The sequence below is a fragment of the Lissotriton helveticus genome, chromosome 8 (assembly GCF_964261635.1).
Source record: "Lissotriton helveticus chromosome 8, aLisHel1.1, whole genome shotgun sequence".
Classification (NCBI taxonomy): Eukaryota; Metazoa; Chordata; class Amphibia; order Caudata; family Salamandridae; genus Lissotriton; species Lissotriton helveticus.
In genome coordinates, this window is record NC_136069.1 from 370,260,604 (window position 1) to 370,282,388 (window position 21,785).

Genomic DNA, 21,785 nt, shown 5'->3' on the forward strand with positions numbered 1-21,785 from the left:
TCCTAGATATCTAGGATTCAATAATGTACAGGTTTGCTAGGTTTCTCTCGGTGCCTGCTAAGCTGGGGCCCAAAATCCACAGCTACCCACTTTGTATGCTAGTACGGGTACCCACAAATTCAGAGATGTACAAATAACCCCTGCTTCTAAACACCATATCTTGTGCCCATTTCAGAAATACATAGGTTTCCTTGATACCCATTTTTCAATCTACATATTTCACCATATGAATTGGTTCACACTTGTTCAACAGTGAAACACCATTAAATGATGCAGCTCAGTTGTTGATTCTGGGTACCATGGGTTCTTGAAGAACCTACAAAGCCTATATATCCTCACAACCAGAAGTGTCTAGTGGATGTAATGATACATTGCTTTTGTAAATCAGACATTGTGACAAAAATGCTACAGGTGAAAATGTTGTCACAAATGGCAGTTTTTTTCCTACTGATTTGCAATATTTCTTTATTTCAACAGTTAGTTTCTTTGAGGAAACTTGAAGGGACCTAAACATATGGACCCCTTGCTGAATTTGGAATTTCGTCTACTTTTCAGAAATGTATAGCGTACCTGGAACACCCATGGATTTCACATTGGTTTCCACCGCAAACTTAAAGTAGGTTAGGAGCACAAGAATTAGGAAAAAGGACTACCTGTTTAAACAATGCCAGAATTGCGGTAAAAAAATACTTATTTTTATTCAGTTCTTTGTGTTCCTGAAAGCTGGGAAGATGGTGTTAGCACAGCAAACTGTTCGCTGAGGTCATCTTTAGGAAACAAAACAGACACTTTTATCCAGACCACTTTTTCCTGTGTTTTCCCCAAAACTAAAAATGTTACAATTTTTTGCCTGTTTTCTCGGTCTTCTCCCAGGTAATTAAAAAACCGTGGGCAAATTAAGAATCCCCAGGTGTAAAAAGCGGAGAAAACCGATTTAGTTAAAATTTTAATTATTTAATATGTATTAAGACCCACAGGTGAACAAGCTCAGGAGTCCTGCCAGCTCAGCTCCAACTGATATTCTGACAATCAAATCTGAGCTCCCCACCAATACATTCCAAATTACATGTCTAACATTCTGTATGATGTAACAGAAAGCCTTTCCATAGTACAGTACATGGCGCGCAGCGCGCTAACATGAACAAAACTACAAAAGAAATAAAAGAAACACATTTACCACATCAGGATGTTGGCATGGATACGTTATATTGAAAAACAGTTATGGATCCCTAAGAACAAACTCCCCCAAACAGCCAAATAAGAGCTCAGTACTGAGGGGTTGGGGGGGAAGGCCCAGTAGTTCAGGGAGTAAGGAAGGCGGACTCACACAGCACTATTGGCGCAGAGGTCGGGCATGGGACAACACAGGGCTGGCTGGTTCCTGCTTTGCACATGTGGTGCCCGGCAGGACTGCCCCTACCGCAGTGGGCTCCTTCAACAACTCTTGTTCAACTGCAGTGGGCATGCTGCTTCCTGTCATTGTTTTAATTGATGAGCAGGCAGGCCAGCAGAGAAGTCCCCTTGCAGAAGCACAGTGCTTAAAAAGTGTAGTGTTTGTCATGCATCCTGCCTCTGCTGTTCTACTGTGTGGAATGGAATTCTAGGCTTCTGAAGTGAGATAGCTCAGTGGGTTGAGGCATTTGCTGTGGGAATGTGCACATGGCCATGCCTACACTTTGCTGGTCCGTGCTACTGCTGATTCAGCCTTTGATGCTATGAATGTGGATGGATCAGTTCCCAGTGCAGTGTAGCGGTGCTGGCGTCTAAATCTTTGCTGTCGGTCATGGCTTGCTTGTCTGGTATGAGTGCTATTCCAAGGGAGATCTCTGAGATTCTGGCACATGTGGCATGTGGCATGGTGCTGCTGTTTTGATGTGATTTTTCCAAAGCGGATGCTGCAGGACAGTGCTTGTTCCTTGACGCCTTTCTGATCAGCTGAGTGGCTGCTTGTGGTGTGCAATGCGTCACTGGGACTTTTAGATGACAGTGCTATCTTTGAGCACAAACTTAGTCAGTTGGCTGGCATTCCTTTTGCAGGTTGTGATGCTGCACCCATGAAATAATCTAGGCAGATGAATGTTGAGGTGTTTTCCTAAGGTCAGGGTACCAGCTGCCTGTCTCAGAAGAAGTAAAAAATTAAAAGTACCAGATCGGGGCAGGTAAATGCCCGAGCTGTGTGCTTTTTCTCAGGCCTTTTAAATGACCAGAAATAGACTTTTGATGTGTAAATCAGTAGGTCGTTGTGCATGGCACATATTAGAGCAGTGACAAGAAAGCCAGTCAAAGTTTCTGAACAAGGGGATGTAAAATCTATTCTTTATGCAAAGATGTAGAAAACCTTTTGTTCTCCCTGCAGCTTATTTTCTCCAAGCCCCACAAGCGGCCACAGAGGGGAGCTTTCTCACAGACAATTGCTCTTCTTGTTTGGAGGTGTGAAACGGCCACATTGTTACCACAGCCTTTTGAAATGCAATCTTCTGATGGCAGAAACAGGGTCTGATGTCAGTGGTCAAGTGATCCAGAGCCCCGCCCCCAACATTCATGGTGTCTTGTCCATGGAGTTCTCAAATACACATCTCTTTCAGCCAGACTGCAAGGGATCAGAGATACAATGTAACCGCTCCAAGATACTGCTGTTTGCTTTGAATGCCACACCCCTTGAAGAGGCAAGCTGGTGGAAATAAGAAATGTTTCTCTTTACTCGCTACTACAGTGGTGTACAATTGCCTCATCTCTCTGAGAATATCATACTCCCGCCTTTACTGTTTATTATTTTATTTCTGTAAATGACTAACACGGGTAGTTCGTTAGCAGTTTACCTTTGACACTATTATGTTTTAACTTACTGTTACGTCTGACTGCACTTCGTAATCTCTGCTGTGGGGTGTGAACTGCACATTGCACTTTACAATGGGGCCTCTTACTATTAATACATTTTTAACCTGCTGTGTGTTGTTCCTCATTATTCTTATCTTCTGGAAACAATATCGATGTTGGGCTGTTCTGCTTCCCGGTCCGCCGCGGGTTTCCGTTTGTCTGGAGGGAGCAGTAACTTTTTCTCAGTCAGCTACTGTGGTGCCCTGATGACCGCCAGCCTTAGATGGTTAATGGTGCAGCTTGGCTGCACTTTGTAGGGCGTTCCCTATTTAAGGACAGCCCAGCGCTGATGAGCAGCGGACACGCACTGCAGGCATACTGTTTGCGCACCGCAGGCACGCCTAAGGCATGTTAGTCTGCATCTGTCTTCGCATGGATGGCGCCAGGGGCCAGTCATGCTCCTCGTTTTCAGTCACAACACAGCACCTTCAGGAAGAGCAGCTACTAACGGATCCAGGGCCGGTTCTAGGATTTGCGAGGCCCTGGGCTAAAAGGGAATGTGCGAGGCCCCTCTAATGTAGATAAGTGGCCCCTTGCAAGGAGACCATTCACAGACACTGTGGGAGGCCCATTGTCCAGAATTTTGTCATCACCCCCCACAGTTTTAACTTTGAGCCCACAAGCATTTCTCACACCTTCAGTCCGATAGGTGTGAGAATTGCTTGTGGGCTAAAAGTTAAAACTATGGGGGGACCAAAATGATGGACAATGGGCCTCCCACAGTGTCTGTGAATGGGTCTCCTTTCAATTGATGGGAGTGTATCCCTCCCTTATGTATCCAGATACCATCCCTGAGAGGCCTGGGGAGGGGGGCCCTCCATTTCAAAGAAGGAGGTGACACCTTTCTTTGAAATGGATCGCCAGGGAACCGACAGGACACATCACCAGTGCGTGGCCCCATGCTGGTGTGCTGAGTTCGAGGCCCTGGGCAGCTGCCCACGCTGCCCATGCCTAGCGCCGGCCCTGAATGCATCCAACTGATGGACCTGAGAACTTCCTGCCTGGCCACCGTTTGCCAAACTAAACTTAATCTCCTTAACAATGAAAGAGTAAAGTGCCTCAACTGCAATTTTAAATTAAAACATTGTCATACTTCTAACAGCGCTGTATTATCAGCTTTAGGGGAACACGGGCATACAGAAACGAAGTTCAGCGCTGATATTTAGGCACTTCGAGGCGCTCTGCTAAACACACGCTCCCTTATTAAGCATAAAACAGAAATCCATGACATCATCCGGGCCGGACTGGCCATAGCGGGCACCGGGCAATTCCCCGGGTGGGGGCCGTTTGGACATTATCCTGGCACTATCCCTGGACTGCCTGCTCCATACTGAATCCTGGGCCAAAGAATGTATTCTGGCCCCGACCTAGAAGAGGAGGTGGACTAACTGCTATTGCGGGCGATGCACTCCGTTGCACCTTAGACCCTGTGGCTAGGTGTGAAGAAGATTCTACAGACGTAGCCCTCTTTAGGCTCAAACTTTCAGCCAACAATATCCTGTTTGGCCTCCTAATAACCCCCCACCCGGGAACACGTTCCCTGAGACCTGGAAAAAGACCCTGGAGCCGTTCCTGATGCAAAATCACTTTACTATTTCAGGTGCTTTTAACTTTCATCTTAGCAAAAACACTGCCTCACTTCTTGATCTAATGTCTAACTTCGGTTTTTCACTCTGGCAGCCATACCCTTGATGGCATATTCACCAACCATAGTGACCTAACTATCAGTGCTGTTCTTCCCCTTAGTTGGGTACCACGTAGCTATCACCTTTACAGTCCTCCTTCCGCAGCCTCCTCACAGGGTAACTTCAGATCCTCCTCTACCCATTATTCGTAGAACTCTGAGAAATATTACCTCGGAAAGTCTTGAACATTTGCTTAACCTTTCCAGAGTCAGACATGGAGACCCATTTGCAGAAGGCTTCCACGCCTGGGTCAGTGAGTCCCTTGGATACTATACCCCCATGAAGGTTAAAAGGATCACTAGATGTACCCCCTCCATGCCCTGGTTTCTGATGAACTCAAGGGAATAAGACAGGAACGTTGTAGACAAGTGCGAAAATGAAGAGCTGATCCTAGTCCAGCTGAAAAGGAGAAGCACAAAGCCCTCCTTCTGAGTTATAAATTACCCATTAAATCAGCTAAACCCACCTTTTTAAAGGGAAAAAGCATGCTAACCAACAACTCCTCCAAACTACTCTTTAATGCAGTCAAAGAGCTATCCACTCCTCCTTCCCAGGGCTTCTTGAAGCCATCTCAAGACTTCTGCGACAGAGCTGAACCTTATTCCCAGGACAAAATCCTGGATATTCACGCAAATTTTAATTTGGTCATTGAAAATGAGCCTGTCTTTGAAACCTCTACTAGCTGCTCTCAGCCTTATCAGCTTGTAGAATTACCCTCTATTTCCTTGCAACAAACCAAGGACCTACTACTTATATTAAAATCTGGATCTCCATAGGACCCTTGTTCTCCCAAGACTCTTCATCTTGCCCCTGAATTGATTGCCAACTATTTGCAGATTGTTTACAACCTCACGCTGTAATCAGGAATCTTCCTGAGGCAATTATGACTCCTCTTCTTAAAAAAGCTAGTGCAGACCCAAACAATTTGAAAAGCTTCTGCCCCATATACCTGTTACCAGCTCCTCAAAGATATTTGAAAAATTCCTGAATTAGGAATTAATCAAATTTATTGAGACGCATGAGGTTCTTGACACCTCACTAAATGGGTTCAGGAGTGGCCAGAGCAGAGAATCAGCACTAATTGTGGCCGCAGACAATATCCGGCATCAGGTATACTTGGAGGGGCGGTTGGCATTCTGGTAATGCTTGACCTATCTGGAGCATTTGACACCATCTCTCTGTGATGAATGACCCAATGTTTATGGCAAGTCGGTGTACATGGTACCGCCCTGAAGTTTCTTTGCTCTTTTTTAACCAACAGAACACAAATTGTCAGCTGCTGGGACTTTAGGGCAGAAGCCTTTAACCTTCCCTGTGGAGCGCCCCAGGGTTCACCCCTTAGCCCAACACTTTGTTAATATTTATGTAGCTTCCCTGGCAGAAGTGCTGCGCTCCTTGGGGATTCCATGGACTGTCATATGCAGACAACATACAGATCATCACGTCCATTTCCAATGATCATACTTCTGAAGCAGAAAAGTTCAGTCAATGTATGACTAGTATCAGTAGGTGGATGAAGGTCAATGCTTAAAAATGAATGCAGATAAAACTGAAGTTCTAGTGTTTGACACACAGGAATCCATTTGGTCTAACATTTGGTGGCCGAAGTAGTGTGGGCCCCTTCCTACTCTGGTCACATCAGCCAAAAACCTGGGTGTCTTGTTTGATAACACCTTACGTTTTGACACTCGGTTTAGCCATACCACCAGTTCCTGCTTCCTCATTATTAGGATCTTGAGGAAGATCTTTCCCTGCATTTCCCTAGAACTTTGCCAATCTGTTATTATCGCCCAGGTCAACTCACAATTGGATTACTGCAATTCCTAATATATCAACATTTTGAAGTCTTCCCTTCAGAAGTTCCAAATCGCCCAGAATGCTGCAGCCTGTCTAGTTCTCAATATTTTCAGACATGTGTCGGTCAAGGATGAGATGCGTTCCCTCCACTGACTCACGATCACGCAAAAGATCACTTTCAAAGCTCTCTGTATGACAATTCTAGCCCTGACTCAGAAAGGGCCAGTAAACTCAACTCACTTTTTGGCTGGCACATCCCTATCAGACCTCGCAGATTCCCTTTCCACAACAAGGCAATAATACCCAGGTTTCGGAAGGGAAATCGCTTCATCTCGGTGGCTGCTGCCAGACTTTGGAACACCCTTCCTTCCCATATCACTGGTTTTGAATCCTTTTCTGTTTTTTAAAAGTACTTAAAGACATAGCTTTTTTCATCTTAATCCCCTTAGTTATCCCAATAACCACTACAAACTGCTACACACTGCCTCCCAAACCTCTTTGACACCTTTGAGTATAATGCGATCTACAAACTCTGTTAACATAACATAACATCTCATTTCATGGATTAGAACCTATCTCCCTTTTAACCATATTCCTTCAACCTAACAGCACTTAATCACCGATAGCCTATGTATTCACCCCACTGAATGGGTTACCTTAAAAGCACATGATTAATCCCAATAACCATAAATAACGAATAACCATTGGATTAAGCACTAACCCTGAGTTGCGGAGTAGTGTACTACTCACTGTAAAGCACTTCAATGTCATGTAAGGGGTAGTAAGTGTATTATAAATGCAATTACAATGACAAACGTCGATAAGAAACTCGAATAACAAGGAGAAGCATTTTGATTTGGTCCTCCTTAGAAACATTTTAATTGCAGGTAGTGCATTGTGTATTGATTTTAAGGTTTATGTTCAAAAGTTCCATAAAAGGGGGAAGCACTAGTCCATGATAAAATGACACCCAAGTCATATAATGCATTAAAATCGTATCTCAAGCATCAGTTCTACCTTAGCTCCTGATTACAGTTAGGTTTACTTGACTTGCGTAGGCCATGATTGCAGTGGCACATAAAACAAGGGAAGAGCTATCAAAAAGACAAATATGTGCATTAATGTGGAGTACAAAAGTGCTGCTAAAATGTTGGTCATCTTCTTGGAAAGCTTTCTCTCTCAGATGATCATACAGCATATTGGAATAGCCATTGGAATGCCCACTTACTCAGGCGAGAATTTTAGTAAGTGGGCATTCAAAAATCCGACCACACGCTTTCTGTGTGGCCTCGAGCGTGCGGTTACGCGCACAGTTACGAGCAGAGGTGCCATCTGACTTACCTCTCTCGTCATGCGCTCAGCGCATCGCGCGTGGGCACCCTTAAACTCGTGGGACCCTGCAGCTGCTTTCACTTTTGCTGCAGCGCACCCACTCGCTCCGCCCTCAGTGCCTCATGGGTAGTGATGTGCACAGCCATTGTTTTGTAGTGTTAATGCGGATCTTTATAAAGCTAATGCAGCCTCTGCAGCCAGTACACCGTTGTAACCAACTGGTGAGGCTAGGGATGCATGAGAACTCCGAACATGAACGCTCTACCGCCATATCCGTCAATGAACAGAAATGAGAAATGGTGTACATTTTAAGACTGGCACTCATTACAGAAAGGTTACAGTCAATGTCTCTCGTTTCACCATCTCGATGAGAATCCTTGTAGTAGGTATATGAGGAGATTCCATCCTTTGGGTTTTGTCACTCTAGATATCGAACAAAACTCGAAAGCCCCAGATTTCCCGACTAGGAAGTTGGCCACATTGGGCACACTAGAGAAATTTCTGCAAAGCTATTTTCTGCAATGATGAATGACTCCTTTGATGCTGGTGTTCACAACAGTAATTCAGTAAAAATGCCAAAAAACAGGATTCGGCGGCTTCTGGCTTTAAAAAAGCAATCACAAGCAAAATACTTGGCAACATTGTTGTGTTTTCTTCCCATGAACTTAAATCGCGTATTTTATTTCATTCTCCACCTGGATTCATAAAAACACGTTGAAGCAAGTCCTTTCTCTACCTATCCCACAATTCTCAACCTCTCTATCCACCTCTTTCTCTACCTCACCTACATCTTGCTCTATCATCCCTTTCCCTGTCTTGCTAACCCTTCTTTACCTCTCTACTTTCTGTCTGCCTCCCATTAACTTATTCTTAGCTCCTGTTTGTTTTGCCTCTCTACCTCCCACCTCTACTCACAATTCCCTCCTTCGTCTCTCCTTCTTCCTCTCTTGTTGTAAATGAACTCTCTTTACCTGACTAGAGACTTACCGCTATATGTATCAACAAACCATTTTGCATTTCCTAAATAGCGAATTTTAAGGAATCGCTATTTAGGAAATGCAAAACGGTATGTATGTACAAAATCGCTTTCCAATAGCGATTCCTTAGCATTCCTTAATTTGAGATTAGCAAATTGTCAATCGCAAATTACCCCTTCATTTCCATGGGCCAGGAGGCCCATAGGAATGAAAGTGCAATTTGCAATTAGCACTTTGCTGATCGCAAATTAGGGATGTTTCCAAGGGTGCAGGGGTGTCTCAAGAACACCCTGCTGCACCCCTGAAAAAGACATTTGGGGGCATATGGCGCACATACATGCCCTAAGGGCATGTATGGGCGTCATATGGCACCTTTGGTTTTTATCAAAAAAGATTTTTGATAAGAATTCGCAAATTACCACCAACTAGAAGTTGGTGGTAATTTGCTACTCCTTAATGGCATTTTTTGCATTTTATTTGTTTGATACATTGCATTTAAGGAATCGCAAAATTTGCAATTCCTTAAGTGCAATCGCAAAATAAGGATTAGCAAATTTTGCTAATCCTTATTTTGCATCAAACTTGTTTGATACATTCCATTTGTCTATTTAGCATTCGCAAAGGCCGAAATTCGCAGAATTTCGGCCTTTGCGAATGCTAAATAGCTTGATACATATAGCGGTAAATGCCTGCCCTTCTCTCTAACTTACTTCTCTACATACCACACTCTGTGACTAGCTGTCAATTCTCTATACCACCCAATACATTTCTTTCTCTGGTCCACCGTTCTGTCCCATGTCTCATTCCTTTACCTAAACACTCCCTTTTTACCTCTCTATTTATACATGGCTACGTACCTACCACACTATTGTTTTACCTTTAAACTCTCTGTATGTCACACCTCTCTCTCAATAAACCTCAGTACCCCACAGCACTTACCGCTCATGACCCCAACTTGCCACCTCTCTCCGATCCAACCTCTAGATCTCTAGCTCTCGGTCAGCTCTCTGCCCATCTCTTCTCCTCAAGTGCCTCCCTCTCTGTCTCTCTCTCTCTCTGTCTCTCTCTCTCTCTCTCTCTTCTTTCAGCATCCTGCTGCTCTGTTTGCATCTCATCCCCCTTCTGTTCTCTTCCATTTACTTCACCTCCCTCTTAATTTCATCTCTCTTTATCTTACCATTTCTATCATTTTTGCCATCTATACCTTACCTTTCTCTACATCTCGCATGCCTCTTTCTACCTCACCATTCTCTCTTTTATTTCTCTCTCTGCCTCACAACTCACGGCCTCATCTCTCTCCATCTATCTCTCCCTTTGCTTTCATCTCTCTTTCTATCTCCTTCACTGTTTCCGTTCACTCTCTCTGCTTTCAATGTCTTGCTCGTTAATACATCTGTCTTACCTCTGTCTCTCTCCCTATTTCACCATTCTCTACTTCTCCCTCACCCTTCCTCGGTATCTACCTTATCTCTCTACCTCATCTGTACCTCTTTTCTCTCTATTTCTCATATCCTCCAATTTTCATCCCATCGGCTCTACCTGCCTCTCTGCCTCGCTACTTTGTTTACCTGACCTGTCATTCTGTGCTTCACATTTCTATTTGTGCTATCTCATTATATCTCACCTATCTTCCTATCTTATTTCTCTCTAGACCTTGCCCCTCGGGGTGGCACCTTTCTTACCAGCCTACATTTAAAACTGCATGCCTGGCCTCTAAAAACAAGCATTGGCACAGCCATTAGACTTCTGTCTTTTGGACCTTATACGTTTTTAGCCATGCAACAGTTGATGTTATTGCACCACGGATATTGTGCTACATAACTAAATACTTATAAGGTCCCAAAAGCGAGACCTATTGGCTATGCCAGTGCTTGTTATTTTTTACCTTGATGCAAACTGTAATTTTCCACACCTTCATCTTTTTAATATAGATATCATTTTAAAGTCATATGATGTGCTCCTGCGTGAATAGCAAATGCTCTGCCGATTTCAAACTCCACAGAAGAATCAGACAAATACATTGTTATGCCCTTCTTTCTTTCATTCTGGCTTTGAAATTGAGAAGCTGAATTTAAATCCTAAAATGTAAGTCATCTTTGTTAAAAATACAAAATATTAAATATCTCCGAGTGCAGAAGATACCCTTCTATTATTTCTAAATCCTTTTTACTCCATGCCCAAATCGATTCGGAAATAGTGCCATATATATGAAGATAAATGTGATATAAAGATGCAAGCACACATTTTGTCACGTTCCTCTTTTATGTAGTCAGAGAAATGTTCTGCAATAAATCACTCTCCCAGAGCAGGAAATACAACATACCTTTGGAAATGTGACAGTGGGACTTTGGAAACTAGTTAGGGGTTGGTAAAAACGTACATACCAATGGATAGCCAGTAGTGCCCTTTAAGAACCCGTATAGTGTCCAAATAAATCTTCATAATAGGCAAAGGACTGAGAAGTTAAGAGGAAGTCAATACCTTTAGATGCTGAGAAGAATCCTTACTGCCTGCTGAAGGGAAGTTAAAGTGCTGTTACAATTTCGGGCTTGAATCCAGTGTGGCTCAATGGTTAGAGCGGCAGTCCCTGATGCAGAGGTCTAGCCCGGGACCAGGGTTCAATTCCCTGCCTCGGCGGGTCTTGGGCTCAAAAATTCCACGGACCTGATAATTCTCGCCTCGGTGCCTATTCCAATCATGGAGTCCCACTCTGCAACTCTGGGTAATAGCTTGCTTAATCTCCACAACGGCCCCCACAACGCTAAGGATGCCTGGCCTCCACCTTGGGAGTGCTCAGGAGTGGACACCTCACAGGGAAAGCCAGGATGGGTTCCACAGCGGTATTCGTACAAGCGCCTTGAGACCCTTGCGGGTGAGTAGTGCGCTATACAAGTATCAATTTACATTTACATCAATCCCTGGAATTACGTCTAAGAATCAGGAGAGTCAAAACTTGGAACAGACCCACAGGATAGTTTGGGCTTTTGTCTGTTGCCTTCTTGAGACGATGTCTCATGAGAGCCTAAAGTGCAGGAAGTCATGGATAAGAGGATGTTGCTGAAACAGTTCCAGAGAATTATTATACCTAGTATGCTACTGGCAACACTTTGGAGATCTGTGACAAATGTGTGAAAAGAACTAGTAAGAGGACTGGTGTTACACGTTGCTTCATAGGACCTTAGGTACAAATAAACGTACACGTTCCTGATGAAGGTCCTGAGGAAGTCAACTGTCTTTCCTGTGGAATCCAGTAAACTGTAGAAGAAAAAGGATATTTGTGGACTTGTTCCCAGTTGTTGGAACCCTCCAAAAGTAAAAGTCTCCATTTATTTTAAAAGCAGGAAAGAGCCAGAATCAGGTGCTTTCTTTCGGTGCCCTACTTTGATATATTTTAACCCAAGATAAGCACTTATATCATCTGTTCCTTACGCCAAACAGCAAATACAATCATAAGTATCTAAACCTTCTGCTCCTCTATAAGAAGAGACAGTTTGACTGAATGACAGTGCCCGATAATTCACTGCTACAAATAAAAGCATTCATCATCCACCTACTCCCCCTTGCGGAATGCTTGCTGCCCCAAACACAAATTTGAAGAGCCCCTCTTAATGCCCAGTAAAGACCATGTTAGTTTTGATAGACTTTAGGCCCCATTTAGGGTTTGGCGTAGAGGGTACTTATTCGCACCAGCGATAGAGTATTCTCTCCACCAAACTGAAGGTCCCCATGCCGCACTTAGAGTCACATGGGCATTCAGTATGTCAACAACGGAGACTTCTCCTTCTGTGCTGCCGCCATACACCTTTGGCAGCCCAGAAGAGTAATGGCCATCAGAGGTTTGGCGATTTATCCACCTGCCTGTCACAGCAAAGTAAAACCTGCTTGAAAGGAATAGTGAAAACTGTAAAATGACCTCCACAGAATGGGAGAAAACTCCCATGGTGAGAGGGTTGTGATTTTTTAATTTTTTTAAAACAAAATGCTGCTTTGGGATTTTGTTTTTGAAAATAAAAAAATTGAAATTTTGACGTGCATCTCCATCATGTTGACTTTCAAAGAATTTGCAGGAATCGCTGTGCAAGAAAAGCTGTGCTGGCAAATGCAAGAGGTGTATGTGGGCTGGCAGACATCTCTACACTTGGTGTATGGGTACTCCCTCAGGGCGACAGAGTGCTTTACTTTGTTGCCCTGACAGTAAATTCCTATGCGCCAAAGTTTAAATCAGGCCTTTTGTTCTCTCCTACTTGCTTACCTGAAAAAAATAACCACAACAGATCAAAGAAATTGCCTAGCCTAATGGGAATCAAAAATCCCCCTTCGATATACCTTGCCTTGAAATTATAACTCAACTCTCACTGCTTTTCTCAAATTTGCAAATGCTTCATTGTTCGCAAAATCAACCCTAACTTGTGTTCTACCCACTGCATCTCCGACTATAACATTCCTATGCACTTTTTACTTTGCAAACTTGAAATCTGACAACCACTGGAATTCTTTTTTTAAATGAGCAACTTTGGCAGGTAATCTTGGTAGCAAGCAGGTGAATTGTCATCCATACAGTATGTTTTACAGGTAACAATAACATGCAAAATCAGCTTTTTATGGGAGAATTCTCCTACAAAAAAAGACTGTTGGAAAGATTTCCGGAAAGAACGCATTTTAGCAGTAAATGTGAGACCTAGGAGATATCACACAAAGTTGCCAAACATAACAACTTCACCAAGTTGTGACAGCTTCATCTTTCTGCAACATTTGCTGGTAGAAGTTTTATTTCATACATACTTTCTCCATACCCCATCATTCATTTCACCTCACCCATTTCCACCTAGCCCCTTCCCTTGATATTAAAATAAATACTTCTTTCAAAAGCGTTTTCCTGTTTATTTCTGGCATTTCTTTTCTCTCTATAGCTGAAGAAAATACTGAACTCAGTTAGTTTAGAATTCCATGGTCCCTATTGGATCATTATGGATCAGGACATATGGTATTAAATTTGAGGCACTTATTTACTCTACCTACGAATGGCCCATGGTCAGTTAGGAACATTCATCTGGTAGTGTTTCAGAGACTGAAGTATATCAATGGATGATATGTTACATAAGGGGAAGGTATCTATGAATGGCCTTTTCATATCTAACCTCCTCTAATTTAACAGTGTATTAACCAGTATTCATGGACGATAGTTTATTGACTGTGTTCAAATGGAACATAACCGAAGCAGGTCCAATGTGGAGTAAAGAAGTTGTAACACTAAAAGGGGGTAATATTGTACACCATTATGTGTTTTTCATACATTTGTATCTTGCTTTGTGGGCAACCTTGAAGTTTGATAAATGCTTTTGCCATGGCTAAATTGGTGCTATTTAATGTTTGGGATGCACCTGACAATCTGGTTATGTTGTTCTACTCATTATGTATTTAAAATATATTTAGTATATGTGTTCGGATGATATCTTTGTTTTCTGTTGACCAGTGTGTTGCTGTCCAGAAAGGCAGATCCTCATGAGTTTGCCAGTACCCAAGCACGTCCTGTCATTTGATAATGTGTTCTTCTACTGCATTATGTTTTCGCTAAGCACAGGTTTTGTGTTTGACATTTTACAGAAATACAGCATCCAAAAATAAATGAGGAGAAAACACAGTGTAGAATACTGGCCGGTAGTGGTGGACTTGGCTGTATGGCTGGGTCTTCACATGTCATGAGAAATCGATTTGAGTGAAAGGGCAGAGTGTCCATCATTACAGCCCCTCTAGTCCAAAAGAGTTCAACACTGACTGAGTGCAGAGACCAGCTGGCTGCTTTTCAGATGTGTGTCACCTCCTGTGCATGTTTGTACTGAGGTAACACTGTGGTTATCTCAATAGTTCACAACTATTGTTATTGTTGACAATATAGAGTTAAACAGAAAAACGAAGTTGCTATTTTACTTGTAAGAAGATGGCAGTTGTTTTAGATGAACTAGCATGTGGACAGATCTAGCAAATATGGACTTGCCAATATTTTAAGGACATTCATGTAATTGGAAAGCTACAGCCGTTCGCGGATGTGATATGTGTGTCTGTGTGTGGGAGCAGTAAACCTACCAATGTTTGGTGGACCGAACTAGGATAATCAATAGTTTGGCAAGAGAGGTCATTGTGTTTGCTATATCAGTCCAACAAATAACAATGTCAAGAACAGTAATTTCTGTAATCTGAACCTATATCAGAGCGGGCTATACATTTAAAGATATGTAAATCATGGGAATGGCCCTGAAAGAGGTTTCTTTTCCACTTATGTTAAAATATCAAAAGGGATAACAAAATTTTAGTAGTAACCACATGCAGGGAGGCTCCATGCTAAATCACTACAAGTCCACAAGTGAATGCGCTCTTCAGTGGACATCAAATGTCCCATTCTGAAGTTCCAAATGTGTGATACCCACGGCCACCTTCAATCACTTGGGGAAAAATCAGTGAGCTCCCGCAGTACATTGTGCAATTCAGACCACTGGATTCTCAATCAGCAACAGATACTGGAGAACTAGCTCGCTCTACAAAGAGCTAAAATTTAAATATTATGCAAAAAAAATCAATCTTTAACTTGGCCTTTCTCCGTGCTCTAATAACCGGTACCAACGAGAAATGGACTGAAACATACAGTGGATATTTGATTCAGACTTTGGTCAATGTGTTCACCTCAAGGTAATGGGTTCAGCAAAAGGGTCCACTGCTCATTCATGTACAATAATTAATGAAAATACTAAGTTCAGCATCAAAATGCCTAGCCCTGAAACTTGCCCCTAAAGAGGCATACCCGAACTATGAAAATACCTAAAGAAGTAAATACATAGACATAGTCTGATCCATTGTACTAATGAAACCAGCTTATAGCAATGCCAAAAACACTGAACTAACCAAGAAACAATATCAGAAGAGACGACAAGTACAGATCACTGAATCAAGAGTCATATCTCAAAAGGAACACTCAGGAAACTTGAATTTAAAATATCTTCGCATGTTCCCTGCGGTGCACAATAACACTAAATCACTATAGTTCACAAAGAGTCCACAGGCTTTCAAAATGAATAGCACCCCAGCGCTCAAATGGTACAGGCTAAAAGAACAGGAATCTTTAAAACATGACTTAGCGTGACCTGCTAACATATCTAAGGGCCAGATTCACAGAATTAACTTAAGACAAAATCCTAAATTTACTACCATTTTGGTATTCACAGAAGGCACTTACTCATTTTGGTATTCACAGAAGGCACTTACTAATTTCGGTATTCACAGAAGTTAGGAGACCTAACTTTAGGACTCCTAAATGCCTTCTGTGAACACCGAAAGTCTTAAAATTAGGATTTTTCTCAGTTTAGGAGTAGTAAAGTTAGGACTCCTAAATGCCTTCTGTGAATACCAAAAGTCTTAAAATTAGGATTTTTCTCAGTTTAGTAGTAGTAAAGTTAGGACTCCTAACTTTAGGACTCCTAAATGCCTTCTGTGAATACCGAAAGTCTTACAATTAGGGTTTTCCTCAGTTTAGGAGAAGTAATGTTAGGACTCCTAACTTTAGGACTCCTAAATGCCTTCTGTGAATACCAAAAGTCTTAAAAAATGGATTTTTCTCAGTTTAGGAGCAGTAAAGTTAGGACTCCTAACTTTAGGACTCCTAAATGCCTTCTGTGAATACCGAAAGTCTTAAAATTAGGATTTTCTCAGTTTAGTAGTAGTAAAGTTAGAACTCCTAACTTTAGGACTCCTAAATGCCTTCTGTGAATACCGAAAGTCTTAAAATTAGGATTTTCCTCAGTTTAGGAGAAGTAATGTTAGTACTCCTAACTTTAGCACTCCTAACTGCCTTCTGTGAATACCGAAAGTCTTAAAATGAGGATTTTTCTCAGTTTAGGAGCAGTAAAGTTAGGACTCCTTCTGAAATAACAGAAAATGATGCCCCCCCGTCAAAATGTGTTGAGGGGCCCTTTTCTGATTCTCCCTTATCTCATATATGCATTGGCTTTGGGCTGAATGGGGTCCCCCTTAAGGTTTGGGTGGCCTCCGAAGGGTTGGGGGCCTGCATTACGCCCCTGCTCTAAAGACTTTTGTGACAATCTTTTCAAAACAATCTTTGTCCTATATCTACACCTTTAATGATAATTTAGTATTGTGTTGTAATCATGGCATACTGCATACATCCAGAAAAATATTGAATAAAAGCATTTACAGCAGTCATATGGGCCCTCACCAGCATGTAATGCATTACAAAACATCAGACATTAATTCAACATTTAAACATATGGGGCCTGATTCACAAAGGTAGACTTACACTTTTGTGTAAATTTACGATTGTTTGCTATTCACAAAGGGATGGTTTATCGAGAAGTACCTTTACAAGAGCGGAGTCTCTGCACACATAAAAAGATAGAACTTTTTATGTGCGGGGACTCTGCACTCATAAGATACTGCTCTGAAATCCTTTTATGAATAGCCAAAAGCCATAAACTTATACGAAAGTGTAAGTTTACCTTTTTGAATAAGGCTCATTGTGAATCGGGCCATGGCTGTTGAATGGCGACTTCATCGTTTGTTAAAAACGTTTTTAGGATTTAATAGAGGAAACGTCATTTTACTTGACAAATGTAAGAATTAAGTTTAAGAATGAATGATTTTTACAAAGTCCACATGCATTCATATCTTACACCTAGTACTTTAGGCCCAAACACAAGCAAAGCAAATAACGTACACTTCAATATACATTGTATGGGTCATATTGGTTCTTTTTTACACTCATCAGTGACTCTGCTGGACAGTGCAATGCAGCTCTGTCTGCCATTTGTGTTATCCTGAAAGAGTAGCATTGAATTTCCTTACCACCATTGTCTTCTTCGCCATGCCATCCACATTCGCCCCCTCCTCCGAGGACCCACTGCAGATTTCTGAATGACAGGTATCCAACGAAGCAGCAACTTCCTCCTTGTACGGATTCCATCGAGGGCTGCCTTTTTTATATATGCCATTGAAATATGCATCATACTGAGGCAGATCCGTGAACACATCATCATCGTCGTCATCGTCTTCATCAGAAGAAGAAGTCTCTGTACCTGAAACTTCACAGACAGGGATGTCTGAGCTACTGCTCTGAGACGAGTGTGGGAAATCAGGGAATGTGATAGCACTTGGCTTGTGCTTAATGACCCGGAAATCATGCCTTCTTCCTTCTGTGTCCAACAATCCCTCATTTGATGAAAGCGTGGTTTGACATTCCATATGCCTTGAACAGAAAAATTGATTAGCATCAGGTCTGCATCCCAGAGAGCACAGTAAATCTCCAGGTAGAAGCATTACTCCTGGGTGACCATCTGCAGTGGCTCCTCCTGGCACCAGTCCAAACCAAAATGTCGGCTTTGAATCCTTCACTGGTGATGCAGAACTTGTTATTGAATGGTCACATTTGAATGAGATAGTATGATCCTCAAGCTTTAGAACATCACCTCTACTTGAAGTCTGTTCTGTTGCACTGGTGCATTCTGTAGAGTCTTGGGAGCGGTGGATAATTGCAGTAGCACCAGACTCAACCTCCCTCTCAGACGAATGGGGTTCCATTCCAGAATATTTCATGTATCCATCTGGGAAGTTTAACATGCTTGGGTCTCTTTGGCATGCTGAATTATAACATGAACTTCTGCCTTGCCTTCATAGCTGTTCCATGCCACCAGTGTCAATGACTTCAGCTTCACACACAGGAAACAGAGTTTGTTCCTAAAATCCAGAAAGCAAATTTAGTTATATTTTACCACTGCATTGGTTTACCTTTGAACCATTTATTTAAATAATTAATTTTAAAGATATCTTAAACCATTAATAATACAAATGCTTCATTCAAATGTTAAATACACATGTTTTTGTTAAGGCATCCAAAAATCAAAAAGACCTCCAAAACCCTTCTGAGAAGCCATACTTGCTTTAGTCACACAAGATTGGTCTTTCATGTTTTTGCAAGTGTTAAATTCCCTTTATACGAAGACCAGATTGTTTCTGCAAGTCCATCTGTCAGGAATATTAACCTGGCTGTTTCATTACAATAGCTAATTACACAGTAAAAAAAAAATATATATACATTTCTATCTATCTATCTCTCTATCTATTTATATCTATCTATCTGTATATATATATATATATATATATATATATATATATATATATATATATATATATATATATATATATATATATATATATATATATATATATATATATGTATATATATATATATGTATATATGTATATATATATATATATATATATATATATGTATTTAGATAACTGTATATTTATATATCTATAGATAGATAGATAGATAGATAGATAGATAGATAGATGGTAGATAGATAGATAGATAGATAGATAGATAGATAGATAGATAGATAGATAGATAGATAGATAGATAGAGGTTTGTTCCTTTTGTGTTGAGGTATGATGTCTTGCAAATCAACTAACAGCCAGAAATGGAAGAGGCAGTAGTGACCAAAGAACAATATCTACGGTTCATGAAGACGGATACTTAAGTAGTATGCCAAACACTCACATTTATGCTCAATTGTCCAATTAAACTGACCTATTATTTTCCGAAACAAAGAAAGAATGATTAATACACTTTATGCCTAGTGTTAGTCACTAGTACCTGTCTGTGCCATAATTATTGTCTCAAGCAGAAGGCAATAGTATGCTTTAGCAACCGCGCTCCCCTTCACCCCCACATCTCCTGTGTAACCAAACACACATAATTAAACTCGCCCACTGGCTCTGTCTGCTTCACATCCCTGGGCCTGGATTGAGGGCCATGGCCATTGGGGTGATATGGATGGGATTGCCAGTAAGATACCTCATATTAATGCTTGGCCCATTAAATGCAATGGGCAGAAGGCAAGGCTGATAGGTCAAGAGATTGCTTTCTAAACAAAAGCTTAGTTCATGTTACACTTCCTTCAACTCTGAATGGTTCAGCATGGAAGCTTAAATTAATGGCCTGTGTTGCATTGTGAAACAGACTCCAAACCATGACTTTCATTTTCAAATGATCACTGTAAGCGTTCCTACATGATCGTCTACAAAATTAGGGTAATGTGAGAGGTAATCATGCTGCATGGGTCGCTGTAATGCATGCATTACTGAAATGTATGTTTTACTTGCCAACTATCCCTTTTTTGAGGTGGGTTTTCAAGTTACCATCCCTAAAACATTCATCACTCCTGACCCATTTTTTGATTACCTGAGCTCCTATCCATCTTTACCTTCAGACCTTAGATCTCTTCCTTACTGTTAGTACTTTGAAGTGGACTTAGAGGGGCATGAGTAGTTAACTACTAACAACAGCTGTGACACTAAGGTTATTGCACTAACCTAAGAGGGCCTACACTGATACCTAGAGACTGGTACAGGGGCACTAAACCATGACACATCACCCTTGCAAATGTGAACCAACACTGTCACTGGCGCACTGCTATGGAACCCTCAGTGCTGAAATGAGGACATTGACATGGGAACAGTGACAAAGGGGCACTTACACTATGACACCAACAAGGGGACTCTAAGACGGAGGCACTGGGAAATGAAACTGCTACTAGGATATTGACATGGGCAAATCAACACTGAAATTGCAACACTGGGACACCCATGCAGAAGCATTAATCCTGACTTGGGAACAGTGACACTGGAACTCTGCAAAAGCACTAATGATGGTACTTTGGGATGGAGCAGTGAGGCACTGAGGGATGCTAGAACACAAGAATTCTGAAAGTAAATTAGTGGAATACTGTCACCCAGCCCAGACGTGTATTTAAATAATGGGACACTGACACAGGGGCAGGGACAGTGCCACTGAGACACAAATAATGGGACACGGACACAGGGTCACCAATTCTGACATGGGGATATTAACTTGGGACAACAACACTGAAGCACTGACAAAGGGCACAAACGTTGATGCTGGCACAATGACATGGGAAAATGACACTGTGATATTGATACATAGACGCTAGGATAATGACACTAACGTTGTTTTGCTTGGACACAACACTAAGTCAATGACATGACACATGGACACTAAGACAATAACTGTACTGGGGAACACAACAAAAGGGTACTAATCTGTGGTTACAGACATGGACACTGAAACTGGAATATTGAGGTAAGGATAGTGAAATGGAGGCTCTGGCATATGGACACGTGCACTGATACGGACACTGCACCACTACTATGGAGACTGGGCATTGGAGCACTGCAGAGGGTTACTGTCATGGCAACATAGCATTGGTGAAATGCTGAAATTAGGACAAATCGGCACAAGGACTATGGAATGGAAGAACTGACAAGAGAACATTGATACTCTAGGCTTGATACTGGCATTGACATAAGGGCATAGATAGATGGGGAAATAGGGACACTGACATTGGTACTGGAACACGTACATGGGAAAAGGATCAGAGGTACAGAAATACATGTACACTGACATTGACATGAGGACACCAACCCTGGAACACGGACGGGCAAGACGGCAATCACTACCGCAGAGACACTTACATAAGGGCATCAGTACTGGGACACTGACACACAGATGCTATCATTAGGAAGTGGCATGACAAGGACACCAGCGTGAAGGCACTAACAAGGGCCACTACCAGAAGAGCACCATCAGTGTTACAGAAAGCCCACCTGGGGCTACAACACTTGCCATTCAGTACTGATTGAAGAGACACAGACTTAGGAATGCTTACTTTGGAACTGGGACGCTAGAACAATGATGGATACGTTGACACAGGAACAAAAGGATTTCAATACTGACACTCAAACACAAGCCCAGACATTGTGTGGTCCATTGCTGCCCCTGGTACACAATAGTCACAGAAACTGGGATATTTTAACTTACATGAGGACAATGATCTTGGAAAGGGTACACTGTTAAAACCACACAGACATTGAGATAGAAATATTTGCACTGGGATATATTGGCATTTGGATACTAATATGTGAATACTGATAGAGGGACATTGTGACTGACACTTATAGTCAAGTTATTGGGATATCAAATCATTACCAAAGGCACTCAATGTTAAACATGTTTATTGACACTTAGGCAAGA

General features: G+C 41.9%; 1 protein-coding gene across 1 annotated transcript in view; it reads right to left on the minus strand.

Annotated features, from left to right (window-relative positions):
* The window catches only part of STARD13 (StAR related lipid transfer domain containing 13), a 987,444-nt gene extending 969,051 nt beyond the window's left edge, over positions 1 to 18,393 (minus strand). Inside the window, exon 1 of the mRNA XM_078657165.1 lies at positions 17,519 to 18,393. Within this exon, the coding sequence (XP_078513291.1) occupies positions 17,519 to 18,289 (771 nt within the window). The 5' untranslated portion in view covers positions 18,290 to 18,393. The remainder of the gene's footprint in view (positions 1 to 17,518) is intronic.
* Between the last annotated feature and the right edge of the window lie 3,392 nt (positions 18,394 to 21,785).